The sequence below is a fragment of the Macrobrachium nipponense genome, chromosome 16 (assembly GCF_015104395.2).
Source record: "Macrobrachium nipponense isolate FS-2020 chromosome 16, ASM1510439v2, whole genome shotgun sequence".
NCBI lineage: Eukaryota > Metazoa > Arthropoda > Malacostraca > Decapoda > Palaemonidae > Macrobrachium > Macrobrachium nipponense.
In genome coordinates this window covers 20,425,487-20,442,986 of record NC_087209.1, presented here as the reverse complement: position 1 = coordinate 20,442,986, position 17,500 = coordinate 20,425,487, and the positions used below count along the sequence as shown (strand labels likewise).

Here is a 17,500-nt window from a genome sequence, read left to right as displayed (position 1 = left end):
CAGCAGTTGTTTAATTGAATGTATGCGTTTCTAATTGGTGTCACTGAACTATTTGTATTTTAGGTAGTATTTCGTGGACTATAATTATTTGTACGTTCTTTTAACCATAGTTTAAACTCCTGTGGAAAGAACGATGAATTTGTATACTTCCATATCTGTTATTATGTGGGATATGAAGTGCAATGTATTAGACGAAATGCTCTTGCCTGAAAAAAAGGAAAAAAATTCATCAAACAGAAATCAAAGAATATATTTTTTTTGCTGTATTTATTTCGAGTTTGGACCACAGCAGTAGCGTTATATTGAATACCAAACAAATAAAGACATTTTTCTTTTTTCTCTCGATATTTGACCCAAACGGGTACATTTCATGAAGTGAAAAATGAACAGGAGATGGCTTAATTTTCAATTTTCTTTTTATTTTTTTATTTTATAGAAGACAATGATAAAAGTTAGTAGACGGGGTTTCCCTTCTGATATTGTTCTAAGACAACTGCATTCCATTACATAATAAAAAGTCCGAGCTTTGCCTATAGATATTTGACTATGTCAGCCGCATTCCGTTAAGTAAAAACAAAGTTAGCCTTCATTTCCCCTTTAGATAAGGAAAAGATGGGACTTTCTTTGTTTTTCGTGTTGATACATCTGACTGAATCAATGGCATTCTAGAAAATGGAAAAAGAGACTGAACCCATGGCATTCCAGAAAATGGAAAAAGAGAACTGAAACCAATGGCATTCCAGAAAATCGCGGAAAAAAGAGACTGAACCAGTGGGGCATTCCAGAAAATGGAAAAAGAGACTGAACCAGTGGCCATTCCCAGAAAATGGGAAAAAAGAGACTGAAAACAATTGAGATTCCAAAAATGGAAAAATGGAAAAAGCAGAGAGACTGAACCAGTGGCATTTTCAGAAAATGGAAAAAAAGAGACTGAAACCAGTGGCTATTACCAGAAAAATGGGAAAAAGAGGAACTGGAACTAGTGATATTCCAGAAAATGGAAAAAGAGAGAGACTGAACCAGTGGCATTCCAGAAAATGGAAAAAGAGCGACTAAACCAGCGGCATTCCAGAAAATGGAAAAAGAGACTGAACCAGTGGCATTTCAGAAAATGGAAAAAGAGACTGAACCAGTGGCATTCCAGAAAATGGAAAAAGAGACTGAACCAGTGGCATTCCAGAAAATGGAAAAGAGAGACTGAACCAGTGGCATTCCAGAAAATGGAAAAAGACTGTACCAGTGGCATTCAGGAAAATGGAAAAAGAGGCTGAACCAGTGGCATTCCAGAAAATGGAAAAAGAGAGACTGAACCAGTGGCATTCCAGAAAATGGAAAAAAAGAGAGACTGAACCAATGGCATTCCAGAAAATGGAAAAAGAGGCTGAACCAGTGGCATTCAGGAAAATGGAAAAAGAGGCTGAACCAGTGGCATTCCAGAAAATGGAAAAAGAGACTGAACCAGTGGCATTCCAGAAAATGGAAAAAGAGACTGAACCAGTGGCATTCCAGAAAATGGAAAAAGAGAGACTGAACCAATGGCATTCCAGAAAATGGAAAAAGTGACTGAACCAGTGGCATTCCAGAAAATGGAAAAAGAGAGACAGAACCAATGGCATTCCAGAAAATGGAAAAAGAGACTGAACCAGTGGCATTCAGGAAAATGGAAAACGAGAGAGACTGAACTAGTGGCATTTCAGAAAATGGAAAACGAGACTGAACCAGTGGCATTCCAGAAAATGGAAAAAGAGAGACTTGAACCAATGGCATTCCAGAAAATGGAAAAAAGAGACTGAACCAGTGGCATTCCAGAAAATGGAAAACGAGACTGAACCAGTGGCATTCCAGAAAATGGAAAAAGAGACTGAACCAGTGGCATTCCAGAAAATGGAAAAAGAGACTGAACCAGTGGCATTCCAGAAAATGGAAAAAGAGACTGAACCAGTGGCATTCAGGAAAATGGAAAAAGAGAGAGACTGAACAAGTGGCATTCCAGAAAATGGAAAAAGAGAGACTGAACCAATGGCATTCTAGGAAATGGAAAAAGAGACTGAACCAGTGGCATTCCAGAAAATGGAAAACGAGACTGAACCAGTGGCATTCCAGAAAATGGAAAAGAGAGACTGAACCAATGGCATTCCAGAAAATGGAAAAAGAGAGACTGAACCAGTGGCATTCCAGAAAATGGAAAAAGAGAGACTGAACCAGTGGCATTCCAGAAAATGGAAAAAGAGAGACTGAACCAGTGGCATTACAGAAAATGGAAAAAGAGATACTTAACCAGTGGCATTCCAGCAAATGGAAAAAGAGAGAGACTGAACCAGTGGCCTTCCAGAAAATGGAAAAAGAGAGACTGAACCAGTGGCATTCCAGAAAATGGAAAAAGAGACTGAACCAGTGGCATTCCAGAAAATGGAAAAAGAGACTGAACCATTGGCAATCCAGAAAATGGAAAAAGAGAGACTGAATCAGTGGCATTCCAGAAAATAAAAAAGAGAGGGACTGAAACCAGTGGCATTGAAAAAAGAAAATGGAAAAAGAGACTGAACCATTGGCATTCCAGAAAATGGAAAAAGAGAGACTGAACCAGTGGCATTCCAGAAAATGGAAAAAGAGACTGAACCATTGGCAATCCAGAAAATGAAAAAAAGGAAGAGACCTGAACCAGTGGCATTTCCCGAAAAATGGAAAAAAAGAGGACTTGAAAAAAAACCCAAAATTGGGGCAATTTCCAAAAAAAAAAAAAAAAAAATGGGGGGAAAAAAAAGAAAGGAAAAGATTGAAAAAAAAATTTCATTTTTTTGGCCAAATTCCCCCAGAAAAATGAAAAAAGAAGAGACTGAACCGTGGCATTCCAGAAAAATGGAAAAAGACTGAAAACCATTGGCATTCCAGAAAAATGGAAAAAAGAGACTGGAACCATGGCTTCCAGAAAATGGAAAAAGAGACTGAACCATTGGCAATCCGAAAAGGAGAGGGACTGAATCAGTGGCAAAATTGGAAAAATGGAAAAAGAGAGCGAACCAGTGGCATTCCAGAAAATGGAAAAAGAGAGACTGAACCAGTGGCATTCTAAAAAATGGGAAAAGAGGGACTGAACCAGTGGCATTCCAGAAAATGGAAAAAGAGAAGAAGAAGGAAACATTTCAACGGCATTCGTCTTTGTCATAGTCGCGTGCGTTGAGGCACTCAATTTGACGTGACGGGATTCGCACGCGGTCACAAGTCCCACTTCAACCCCCCCCCTACCCCCCCCCACCCCCCTATTTCTTCCTCTCCTCCATCTCTTCCACCCTCCCCACCCCTCCGACGCAAGACTTTGCAGGCCGCTTTGTTGGAGTGGTTGTGGGAGGGCTGGGTAACGGGGGCTGGGGTGAGTCGGGGGTAGGAGTGTTAGTTTAGGGGTTTTGCTCCCCTCGATAAATTCCCTCTCTTGGTGTCTAAGTCCCCCCTTCATAAGTCTCTCTCTCTCTCTCTCTCTCTCTCTCTCTCTCTCTCTCTCTCTCATATCTGATCTAAAAGAAATGAAATACTACGACCGTTAATATTTTTTTTTTTTTTTATTGCCACGAGTAATCGGGGTGAAGGGGGGAGGGTGAGAGAAAAATGTAGCAAATAGCAGTTGTACAGTAGAAACTCGGAAGCGATAAGGAATAAAAAAAAGAGAAAAATGAAAGAGAGAGAAAATAAAAGAGAGAAACACGCAGAGGGAGAAACAAGGTCGGACTGAATCCATAACAAACATAACTTCGCTGCTGCTGCCGCCGTTTCAACCCTTTCGGTTACTGTAAAAAAAAAAAAAGGAATGGGAAAAAAAAAAAAAAAAAAAAAAAAAGAGGCGGAAAATAACGAAATGCCTAGCGGTGAAGGAAGGAAGGAAGGAAGGGGTGGGGGGTGGGGAAAGGTATGGGGAGGGGTCTAGGAATGAGAGGGAGGGGGCGGGTGGAGGAGGAGGATGAGGGAAGAATGGAGGAAAAGGGAAACTTCTCAGTGAAGTATTTATGGTTCCTCCGAAACTCTCAAGTCTTGCCTTTTAAGCGCCCTCTACCTCCCTTCCCCTCTTCCCCTTCCCCCTCCCCCTCCACATCCCACTTCCCAATCCCTGTCCGTATTCCATCCCCTTCCCATCCTCCTGTTCCTCCTCCTACCCACCCTCACGAGTTGTGGTGGTGGTAGAAGTGGTGGTATAGTTAGGGGGCAGGGGGGGGGGGGGAAGGTGGAAGAGGTGGATGGAAGAGGGGGGAGTATGATGGAGAGAGAAAGCTCGAGCATAAAGGAGACAGAGAAGAAAAAGGAGGGAAAGGGGGGAGGGGAAGAAAGGGAGACACAGAAAGAATGGTTACATGGAAGGGAATCTTGGTCTGAACCTCTACAAAGAGAATGTGTACCTAGTACATGCATTAAATCTTATGATATTATATATATATATATATATTATATATATATATCTTATATATATATATATATATATATACTATTTTTTATATATATATATATATATATATATATATATATATATCATATATATATATATACATACATGCATGCATACATACATATTTACGTTTAATTTTGAGAGGTTTTTTACAACTACATTTATCCAAATTTCGGAGCGGAAGGAGTGCAACAGTTTTATTTTACAGCTTTCTTTGTTTACAGTAATCTTCATCACTCAGTACTAAAATCATATGCACTTAAAGACTTACGTTTTACATAATACTCCTGAAAAGTAAAAGAAACAACAAAGACGACTCGGAGATATTTAGTTGAATTGGTTGACGTCCTATTAGGAATTCTCTCTGTCTCTCTCTCTCTCTCTCACTAGTTTATTTGCATCCATCTAAATACTTATCAGTTCTATGCTTCCTTTATTTGCCATTTTGAGCATGTATATGGATCTTGTTCACTTAAAGATTCCGCCAAACGGCAGTTGTTTTTATAGAGGGAATAACTACACTATATATATAATATATATATATATATATATATATATATATATATATATATTATATATATATATATATTTATATATATAATGTCATAGTGAGTCCCAATGTTCTAGCGATTACAAACTTAACTCCTCTGGATTCGATCCCAAACGAAGCCGGACCGCTTTATCCTCGTCCCGTAGATTTGCATTTTGCTGCAGTTGACCTAAACATTTACAAAGTTCAATACACCTTTCTGCCGAGAAAGAGGGAATTTGCGTACCTGGGAAACTATCGTTCTACCTACACATTCCTGCACAGACGGCATTCTGTACTTACCGAGATGACTAGAAGAGAATACCAGAATAAAATTTAGAAAAATGTTTGTTGGGCAATTATAAAAATATGAATTAACGAAAAGAGTAAGGGGGACAGAACGATGACGATCGGAGAGAGAGAGAGAGAGAGAGAGAGAGAGAGAGAGAGAGGAGAGAGAGAATGCGATTATAGTAGGCAGAGGAAGCGCGTCTACTTTCTTGGAGAAGTTAAGGGACGTATTCTGAAAAGTTAAGGCCTACTAAGGAAATCTCACGTTCCACCGTCTCGGAAGAGACACACTCTGAAGGCGTTCCTCTGCTTTTGCCGTTCCTTGAAAGTAACGCTTAAATGCCTTTGTTCATTTTTACGGTGTCTTATACGCTTCGAGGAACATTATCCTGAAGAGATTTAGAATTTAGTTAAGTATTAAGTTAACGTCACTTTATATTACTTGTTTTTATTTAAGTATTAGGTTAAGGTCACTTTATATTACTTATGAAGTTCCTCGTTGGATGAGTGGTTTACTTGCTCGCCTACCAATTCGGTAGTCCCGAGTTCGATTCCCCGCTCTGCCAACGTGGAATCAGAGCAATTTGTTTCTGATGATTAGAAATTCATTTCTCGATATAATGTGGTTCGGATTCCACAATAAGTTGTAGGTCCCGTTCCTAGCCACTTTTTTTTCTGTATTACTTATTCGTAGGTGAACATTGTCCTGTTGCATACTGAGGAACACAGAACCGCAAAAATGAGGAAGGGATAAGAATAAATTTTAAAAAGTACTCCGGTAAAAAAAGATATTTTTTCTCTCGTTTCTTTAAAGTCAGGCTTTCGAATGCACGAGCCTTTCATAATATTTTTTTTTATAGAAAAATTTTTGCTTTGCCTGTACTGAATTTTCGCTTCATATTTGCTACACATTAATTTGCTGCAGATGTATATGTATGAATATATAATATGATATATGTGTATGTATGTATACACACACACACATACACACACACACATATATATATATATATATATTATATATATATATATATATATATATATATATATATATCTATATATATATATATATATGTTTGTATGTATGTATATGTATCCGGTGTACTGTTAACATATTTTAAGTAAAATTACTCTTGTGACAATCCAGCCCAACCAGAGTGTGTATTATATGTTTGCGCGTGTGTTGAACGTCAGCGTATTTAAGAAGCAGATCGATTTCAGGAGGATAAGATTTACATTTAGATTTGAAATTCACTGAGCGATGCACAATACTTCCCAAAAATTAGAATTATTTAACACTCTCTAGTTGTTTATTGCCATTGGTATCAATTTTTTTTTATTGTCATTGGTATCAATTTTTTTTTTTTTTTTTTTTTTGCGCTGGGATTCTGAACATATTGAGGACCCGGTGTTTGTTGACTGGTATGTGCATTCTGACGTCGCCGACGCCGACCAAGATCACTACTTTGCAAGATATTTTTAAACTTAGTTCTATTTTTATTGAGTGAAATTCAACATTTGACAAACTGTTAGTCTTGTAATATAACCATTAATAAATATTTGTAGATTTTAAAAATTGAGTAAGATTTTCAAAGAAGATTTAAATTATGAATTTTAAAATAGAATTTTGCTAATTTTTTGTTGAAGGTAACGAACGATTCTAGAATACTTTAATTTACTCGTATGTTTTCAAAAAGCTAGTATATTTTTCAAAAGGCGTCAAAAAATAATTGAGATTTAAAAAAGGTCTAATGTTTTTTATTTAAAAAAAAAATTCAGTGCAATTCAAGGGGTCGACGGAAGAAACCTTAAAACCTTTGAAAATCTAGTAGATTTTGATTCAAAATTTTAAAACTATTTTCAGAGCGTTGCAAAGAAACTAGCTGGTTTTAAAATCGTCAGTAGATTAAGAGAAAATTGAATGCATCTGAGTAACGCGTCAACGTGTCCCCAAAAAATGTGGGTAGCGTTGGAAAATCTCTTTTTGAGTTTTCAAAGGACCGGAGAGTTTTAAAAAGCGTCGGAATCATTTGCGATATTTGAGTAGATTAATTCGAATGATGAACAAAGTCTTGAAAATAGTTCCAACAACGGCAACACGTTTTATCAGCTCTGAAACAACATTTAATTTTGATCGTGATTCTACATTTACAGTTTTTAAAGTCTTATTGGTTTTGGCTTTTCATGAAATGGAAGTTCGTTTAAAAAAATATTTAAAGATTAAAGTTTAGAAAAACTTCCATTGATTTGGGCTTTTCAGGACATAAGTTTTTATTTTTAAAAATATTTAGATTAACGTTTAGAAAATTTTCCGTTGGTCCCAGTTTTTCAGGACTTACATTTTTATTTTCAATAGTATTAGATGTACGTTTTGTAAAAATTCAAAAATAGTGTAGAAAATGGTTTTCAATTCGCTATTATTTAAACCACTTGGACAATTTCAAATGTCTTTCCAGAAGAATTACACCTGTCTCTCTCCTTTCAACGAAGAAGGAGATTATTGAATAGGTGTCTGTTAGAGGCGTATCTCCATTTAGCGTAGCATTAGGACAGGATTACTGCTGATTACTGCATATTACTTCTGCCTGTTTACCTGAAGATGAAGTAATTAATGTGAACGTTTCGCTTCAGGAGTGGTGATGCTTGTCATCACAACCCCTGAAAGGCTTGTGTTATGAATGACTCGTCTCTCTCTCTCTCTCTCTGAGAACAGGAACTCGTTCCCTAATCAATAAATCCTTGCTCTTTATCGATTGCAAGTTGCACCGCTCAAGTGCCTGCAAGTGCGATCTTCCATTTTGTAACACTTGATTGCAAGTAAATGAATAAGATACAAACTGGATAAAAAAGTGACCTACTCTCTCTCTCTCTCTCTCTCTCTCTCTCTCTCTCTCTCTCTTCAACAGACAGAAATGAGGAGCTGTTGGGAATTTTTTTTTTTTTTTACTCCTTCACTGTTCCTTCCCCCTTTCCCTTACCCACTCTCTCTCTCTCTCTCTCTCTCTCTCTCTCTCTCTCTCTCTCTCTCTTATTCTGAGAAGATCCTCCCAACACCACCATCCTCTTTGCTGCCATGTCCCCTCCTCACCCAACTCCTATTCCTCCCCCTCCCCCTTCCTCCTCCTCCTCCTCCTCCTCGTGCACCCACTTCACCAGTGCATTTGCTATGATAAATGTAATAACTTCAACCCCCAGAACGTGTAAGTCTTTTGGATACGTTGGAAAGTCCTTGCCTCGCCCTCCCCCTCCCTCTCCCTCTCCCTCTCCCTCTCCCTCCTCAACCCCCGCCTCCACTACCTCCTCCGGGCCGGTTGGCCGATGTTCGAGACATCGCCTGGTTTCTTCTCTCTGTCTCTCTCTCAGTCTCTCGCTGTTTCACCCTCTCGTTACTCTGTCTCTTGCGAGATGGCCGATCGCGAGTGTTAGAGACAAGGATAAGCGGAGAGAGAGAGAGAGAGAGAGTAGATTGTTTGGTGTCTGTGGCTCTGTTTTTAAGAGAGAGAGAGAGAGTAGATTGTTTGGTGTCTGTGGCTCTGTTTTTGAGAGAGAGAGAGAGAGAGTAGATTGTTTGGTGTCTATGGCGCTGTTTTTGAGAAAAAGAGAGAAAGAGAAATGGGTAGATTGTTTGGTGTCTATGGCGCTGATTTTGAGAGAGAGAGAGAGAGAGAGAGAGACATCTTAAGGCGTAAAGCGACGCCTCCCCGATACAACCACCACCACCAACCTTTTCAAAACTCCCGGCGTCGTTGCATTTATGAATCCGCTTCATTTTCAAACAGTTCTCGAAGCGAAGTCCTAAATGACGCCGCTTCCTTAATGTACGACGATAATAAAAATCAAGTAAGGGTTTATATGTATGGAGGGAGAAAACGTCTGGGCGAATTCTTCTTTTTTTTTTTTTTTTCTTTTTTTATCTTTTTTAATATATTTTCCTCGCCGTTTTTTGCTCTCCTCTCTCTCTGTCTCTTTCTTTCTCTTTCTCTTTCTCTACATCTCTGGTGTGGCTTTGGCGAGTCTAGTGGTTGGCTGGGAGTGAGGGGCGTGGCTTCGTGCCGGTGGGTGGGGCGAGGCGTGCTATTGGCTAATGGCTGTGACCCCCTGCGCGCAGGTCTGGTGGCCAGTGTTTCACTGCTCTCCGTGACGGCAGTATGGAGCCCACCCTGGGCATTCCTTTAACTACATAACTTATACCTGCGTGTGTATCTTTATACTATTCTAGCCTCGCCATTCCGCCGTCGTCTTACAACATGGCTACGGCCTCTCAAGGTAAGACTGGAGAGAAAGAAGTCAAAAACCAATTGACGGAAGTAAAAAAAAAAATTTACATCCATTGACTTTTTTGCAAAACGGCGATCGACCCCCCTCCACGTTCCTTTGGAAAAAAATATCTAATTACACGCGTGCTGTTTTGTTGATACAAGTGATGCGGTTTTGTTTACACTATCCATCCCGATAAGCTATCGCGTTCTGGCGCCAAAGGGGAAGAGAGACGTGGAAACACACAGGAGGAGGACATTTCTTTGGTTATACGCGGCCTGGACAATTAAATAACATGGATGGGAAATCATTTTTGGAATCTGAAGAAAAAAATGGGCTCGAAATAATTTATTTATTTTTATTTAATTACGGTGATAGTGGTCTCGCCCCCTCCCCTTTCCCCTTCCCCCTTTTCCAGTCAACATATTGATTATTCGTGACGGAAAACGACGAATATCGCCACAGAGACGCGGAAGGAAGGGACTATTCCATAGCTGCCCGTCGGAATATCAAGCATTCCCCCGGATAGCGGGGGACCCGCGCCTGGCGCCCTTCTCGTCGTCCATACCTTCCTCCGCCTTCTCTCCTTTTCTTTACTTTGGGACACGGTAACATGCAACCAAAATAAAACGGACACACGGCAAAATATTGCAACGGCACCTGCTGCTGCAGTCCACCATGAGAAGAAGAAGGGATTTCAAGACGTGAGGGAAACTAAAGGGCGAACAGTTTCTCGGAAGACGGCGCCGAAGAGAGGAACTCATTCATATTCGAGATTCACATTTTATCACAACGGAGAAGATTGATTATTTACGTCCGGTAAATAATTTTATGAAAACGGAAAAGATTGATTATTCTACGAGGGTGCCATGCGGAGCCTGGCACTCTGCAACAGCAGAGTCTGTACCTCCGGGAGACCATTCACCGAGTCCGACCACGAGATGAATTAATCTAACCGTAATTAGCGTTAATGAAAAGAGGACTACAGGCCCTTCGGTCTCTGAGGCAAGAGCTGGATCACCCGTACCTCACCTCCCATCCCCTCACTTCCCCTCCCCATCCATGTAGCAGCCCCCCCACCCCCCACCCCCCAACCCCCCTTACCCCATGCAGTATTTAGTCTGTCCACTTAAAGGGGCACGGCTAGAGCTCCTCACTATGTTGGCCACCTTATGGTTTTAGCCCCTTTTCAACGTCTCTCTCTCTCTTCTCTCTCTCTCTCTCTCTCTCTCTCTCTCTCTCTCTCTCTCTCATCTTCGTCATCAATTATTCATCCGCATCTCGTTCGGATGTTTTTTTATTTTCTTTTTATTTCCCGTCGTTGATTTTTTCTTAATTCATTTTTATTATTATTTTCTTTTTAGGGAAGCTGCTGCTCGTGATATGTTTTATTCTCAGTTTTCTGTTTGCATTGCAACGTACGCTACGCGTATTGAAGCCTTTGCAACCATTAATTAGTACTGCACCAAGATGAGCCTGCATTCTGCATTTCGATGACCTGTACTCTACTGATTTTAGGGAAGGAGTAAAATCCCAGCAACATTCTCTCTCTCTCTCTCTCTCTCTCTCTCTCTCTCTCTCTCTCTCTCTCTCTCTCTCGAATTCACAAGATTGGTATGTCTAACAACCCCTTATTTTCCGTCTCTTAAGTTTCAAAATTTATTTCATATGAATTTGGCTCTAATTTTTAAACCTCTCTCTCTCTCTCTCTCTCTCTCTCTCTCTCTCTCTCTCTCTCTCTCTCTCTCTCTGTCGAATTCACAAGGCTGACATGTCTTACTCCCTTTACTTTTCTTCCTTCAATTCTCGAAATTATTAATTTTACTCATGGATTTGGTTTTAATCTTCAGATTCTCTCTCTCCTCCCTCTCCCTCTCTCTCTCTCTCTCTCTCCTCGTCTCTCTCTCCTTCTCTTCTCTCTCTCTCTCTCTCTCTCTCTCTCTCTCAGCGTTGTTGTTGTTAATTTTTGATAATGCAGTTTTTCGAAGGCTTCAAAATCCTCAGTATTTCATTGTCATGAATACTTTATGCGAATGATTTCTTCATTCGGGTTTCTCTTCGCAATATATAAAAACTTTATCTTTTTGCTGCAATTTATTCAACAAGTTTGTATTGTTAATTTTCTTTTTCTCTGCAAATTTGAATTACGCTTGATTCTTCTTTTCGCAAGATTGAGCGTTCGTTTATTTGCATCTTTTTGAGCTTTATGAAATCTCATCGTCTTTTAATCTATGCTTTTCGTTTGTCTCTGTGTGTGTGTGTGTGTGTGTTTTTTTTTTTTTTTTTTTTTTTTTTTTGTGGGGGGCGAGGGTCGTGATTTCATCAATTATTCGTTTTCATCGACGTAAACTCAATCTAAGTTTTGGCTGCGGAGTTCAGAATCGCTGGAGGATCAGCAACGATTTTCGCCCAACAAAACTTGAATATTGATTGACTCATTTTTTTCCAGACGGTATGCGAATTGTGCAACACGTGTCGGCGTGATCTTTTTCGTCAGCAATTAGTTAATTGGTTTTTTTATTCACATCGGTTGGTAAGATTTGCCCGTGTTCGTGATGACGTTTTTGAACGGTAAAATCTTAAGTCTTCCATTTAATTTAATAATTAGAATTTTAAATGTTTTTATTTATTGATTTATTGAATATTGTCTTGGATGTTTGTAATTATTTTTTCTATTTTTATTTTTGATGGGACAGGATGGGAGAGTCTTCCCAACGTATTTGATGAGATTATAGTTGCCGACGAAGAATTATAATTTCAAAGACGTTTAGATGGATGAAAGGAACACGAATAAATTGTCAAGTATGAAAACAAAACCTTAAAATATTATTTTGATATAATTTTATTCCAGTTACTGTATGTGTATGGTAGTGTTATATGGCAACGTTGGTATTGTTATTATTATTATTATCAATATTGTTATTATAGTTATTGTTCGTTTTGCGGTTAATGTTGCTGTGTAGTATTACAATAGTTACCGGTCGCACATTGGTGCATCGTATTTTAATATATATATTTTCAAGATTTTTTTTTTTTTACCAAAAGCACCAACACTACGAGACCTTACGAGAACCTTTGGCTTTATCTTGAATTGAGATAAAATTTTTAGTTTGGATTGGCTTCATCGCATAATAATAATAATAATAATAATAATAAACTTTATTGAAACTCTGGGCCATATACCTATAAAGAAATCACGTACTATAGATACAAACTTTAAAGTCTTCTTCGATTCATCGCCACTTTGTATTTGCTATGCCCCATTTGCAGATGCAAACTCTACTACTACTCGTCTGTTTGGCTCCTCTACCACTGTACCGCACGAACGCCCTAAACCTCAAACCCCAGAACGGAAAACCCCAGGGTTTACCGAAACCCCGAAAGCTCCTGAAAAGCCCTTAATTGGCTAGTTAAACCTCAGTCTCGACCCTACTACGTAACCCTAAACAAACTTTTCTTTCTTTTACTGCCTCGCACTTGAATAACTCTCTCTCTCTCTCTCTCTCTCTCTCTCTCTCTCTCTCGGTCCTAGACAGTCGGCAAACAAACTTGCTTCTGTAATTCATCAGCCTTCAAAACACTTGACCCCTTGGGCGTCCATTTTATGTGTGTGTGTATGTGTGTGCGTTTGTGTGTTTTCAGCGTGACCGTGGTTTAATCAAATGGTAATTGTCATTTGTGACTCTCTCTCTCTCTCTCTCTCTCTCTCTCTCTCTCTCTCTCTCTCTCTCTCTCTCATTTCACATGGCTGTATCAGCAGGTAATAAGTAATGATTCTTATCATTGGGATATTAGTGTTTGTTACTAATATTATTAATTTTGATATTAGCTGCTAAGTATTTTCATTTTTTCATCACTAGGAAATTTGGCGATAATTCATATAATCATTCACTGTATGATGATCGCAAAAGATCTTGGCATTTTTTGCTGTAATTTCGATCGCCATACATACGTACGTTGTATGTATGTATTCTCAAGGCCCGGTAAATTTCTCTCTCTCTCTCTCTCTCTCTCTCTCTCTCTCTCTCTCTCTCTCTCACCTTGTTTTGATATTGAACTAAGAACTTTTCTCTTTGATTTGTATCGCAATTCCAAAGGAATGTAGGATTTCTCTCTCTCTCTCTCTCTCTCTCTCTCTCTCTCTCTCTCTCTCTCTCTCTCTCTCTCTCTCTCTCTCTCTCTCTCTCTCTCTCTCTCTACCCCCTTTTCTACAGTCAGTCAGAATGTAATATTGAACTCTGGAAGTTTTTCAAAAATTGAAAGGAGGGGGGAAAAAAAGAAATGCACAGCAGAGAGAAAAAAAATATGGAATGCCTTTACGCCGTATCTATCTATACACAATATTCCAGCTCGAATCGCAGTCATACATTGGTTTTATATCAGATTTTTTATTTGTTCTATTTTTTTCAAAGTTTAAGGAATTGATGAGAAACTGAAATTCATCTCTCCGTTAACTGATAGTTTTATTTGATATACCCACACACATATATATAGAATATATATATATATATATATATATATATATATATATACTATATAGGTAGTATATATATATATATTATATATATAATATATACTATATATTATTATATATATAATATATACTATATATATATATATATATAATATATATAATATATATTTATGAATTTATTATATGTATATCCCAAATGGATATATACATTATATATATACATTACAATAAAATGTTTATAGTTAGGTTAAAGTGTTCAATCTAATTTAATACTTTACATTTTTGTATGTATACATTATTACATGTATACCAAATTGATAAATTGATTACATATATTATATATAGAAATATATATATATATATATATATATATATATATAGATATATATATATATAATATATATTATATATATATATATATATATATATATATAGATATATATATATATTATATATATATAATGGATTTTGATACAAAAAAATATTGTTTCAGTAGTGTATGTCAGACATTGTCGCTCTTCGTATTTTGATCAATTAAGATATTAACTTGAAAAGCCAAAATACGATTTGTTTTGATATGAATCTCAACATTTGCGTCATTTTGTTTTTGGATTTTTATATAATGAAAAAAAAATGAGTTTGAATACTGACGTTTTCGGCCAAGTATTTCTTTATGGGTTTTTTTCTCGGAATATGCACTCACTCACTCGTGCGCATATATAAATATATAATGATGATGATGATATAATGATAATAATAATTATGATAATCATATATACCTATATGTTATGTACAAAGTAGAGACAGAACAATATACTCAGTATATTCACGAGATAAAAGGATAAGTATTATGTACAGCGTTGCTGAAGTATAGTAGTGATCATTTTAATGGTAATGATACATGCTCCTATTACCATTTCCCAAATGTATGTAAAATATACGATTGTACACATGAATTATACGCATATGCGAATGTAGGTGCGTGCAAATAGTATATCGTTTCATTGTAGCAGTTAAATTATATCAGCACCGATTTGCATGTTTTTTCAACATTCAACATTTTTGAGAGCTTCCTTCGAGTAGTCGTCATTAACAATCTCTCTCTCTCTCTCTCTCTCTCTCTCTCTCTCTCTCTCTCTCTCTCTCTCTCTCTCTCTCTCTCTCTAGCAATTATTGTATGCCGTTCACTGTATGTACGCCATTCATATGTGTACTTAACTTTTTAGTCACCTGTAATTTTTTGTATAAGGCAGTAAGATATTTGTATTTATTATTATAAGTTCATTACGTATATTTGAATGATCGGAGTTTTATTTTCGAATTTTTGTATTAGAGAGAGAGAGAGAGAGAGAGAGAGAGAGAGAGAGAGAGAGAGAGAGCCTGCCTGCCTCTAGACCAAATGTAGTATATATTATAAATGTTTTCAAGTCATAATTTCATAAATAGGTTTCCAAGATGTAAAACAGTAAGATAGCCCTCTCATTAAGTCCTGCTGCTCCGAATTCACGCAAAATACGAAGCTTTTTAATAACATTGCATTTTGTTAACGGAGCAAACGTCCACAAGAACACTACGGCACACTTTGGCCCCCTACAGGAGGAGGAGGAGGAGGAGGAGGCTGGAGGTGCCAATCGATGATCAAGACACTAGTTGGGGAGGAGGGGGGAGGTGGGGGAGGGAGAGTTGGTCTATTACGGGGCTTGGGAAGTTGGGGAGAAGAGGGCTAGATATGTTCTCGAGAGCGATGAAAGTAGTAAACAATGCAGTTTCTAACACCCCCACTCCCTTTCAGGGTAAGGGGGAGGGGGATTGGGATGGGTTGGGGGAGGGAATCGTGATTACAGGATGAAAATGATTTTGTTAAGGTTGCCACTGCGTTTTGGTTTGCGTTGCTGTTAGTTGAGATTTATTTATTTATTTATTTGTTTTTCGTTCGGTTTTTTTGGCTCTGCTCCATTTTTCTGTCAGTCCTTCCTGTACTTAATGAATCAGTCTCCATCTCTGTAGGTTGGGAGGTGGCTTTATACTGTCTTACTCGTGTCGAGCTGAATTTTTTTGGGGGGTCCGTGCGCGCCATCACCGCTCATATCAGATTCATAAATGCAGTTGCAAACTTCAGTGACTTTTTTTTATTTTTTATTTTTTTTTAATATTTTCAAGTCAAGAGCGTAATTCCTATCTCAGACCCTCTTCTTTTATCTGGCATTGTGGCCTGACGGGGGTAGGGAGGCGTTTTTGCTTCCGGATATTTCAGAAACGCAATTAGAGATTTGGTCTAGTGGAACGTGCTCATCAGTGCGGTGTGTATTCTGCATCTTTTTTTAGTTCATTCATTAGTGCATTCATTCGTTCGTACGTTGTAAAAGTAATTTAATAAAGGTGCTGAGTCACATATCTAGAGGCGGGAGAAGGGAAAATTGTGAAACGGCAAAATCGAAGAGGCTGGAGACGGGGTGTAAGAGACCAAAGACAACAGACGAAGAGTAAAAGGGAAAAATCAATTCATTGTAGGGGGTGGAGGTTGGGGTTGCGGGGGGTGGGGGGTTTGGACGCTGCTTTGAACCTCTAGTTCTGTCTACAGTACACCGATTTCTGGTGATAAGTTCACTCTGGACATGGTTCGGAAGTCACGTAAAGCTGTTGGTCCCGTTGCTGAATAACCACTGGTTCCATGCAACGTAAAAACACCATACAAACACAGTACGCCGCAAAAGGAAAACTGTGAATAGCAGTCCCCGCTCTCACCCCTATTCCCGTCGCAGGCGGGTTTCTTAGGTTCAGACAAAAAGGACCCGGTAAGACCCTTGGGTCCTAGATTCAACAGTCCACCCGGGACTCACTAAGGCAGGGGTCCTTAACCTTTTGATGACTCCAGACCCCCAATGAATCGCTCAATATAGTTCCATTCCCCCTTTGCATAATTCTTCTTAAGTCCTATGTATTGACAATATAACTTAATATACTTAGTTTAATACATACTTTAGGCATGAATAGCTAAGAATGGAACATACGAGAAAATCAAAAGCATTTATAGTTTTATATAGTTATCTATTTACAAAATGTATTCATGCATACATTGACACATTAAAATCAAATACATACAAATATCCAGAGGTTTAGTCCCATACACCCAGCGTGTGGTTTTCATACCCCCAGCATGTGGTTTTCATACCCCCAAGGGGTATGGATACCCCCGTGTTAAGAACCCCTGCACAAAGCCTAAATGGGTCCTGCATCCTTCAAACATTCGCGTTATTTAGCAACAAGTTCCTTTTTTTTCTCTCTCTCTCTCTCTCTCTCTCCGAGTTATCTTGCGCATTTCAATAATCATAGGTTTGCGCGGATTAGTAGAAATAAGTGCGCATGAAGTCACGTGCATCCTTATGATTCCCTCCAACGTAACGTCTGCAATTAATTATGATCCCATGCGACCGGCATTTTCTAGGGGATAGAGTCGGTCACAGTTATTGATCGCGATTGGTCGTGAGATCGAATTAAAAAGTTCAAGGTCAAGGTT

The 17,500-nt window shown here is 38.4% G+C and overlaps 1 protein-coding gene across 1 annotated transcript in view; it reads left to right on the top strand.

The window, feature by feature from the left end:
* The first annotated feature begins 9,329 nt into the window (after positions 1-9,329).
* LOC135195284 (LIM/homeobox protein lim-7-like) overlaps positions 9,330-17,500 on the top strand; it is a 278,819-nt gene continuing 270,648 nt past the window's right edge. Inside the window, 1 exon segment of the mRNA XM_064221543.1 lies at positions 9,330-9,518. Coding sequence (XP_064077613.1) covers positions 9,500-9,518 — 19 coding nt within the window. The 5' untranslated portion in view covers positions 9,330-9,499.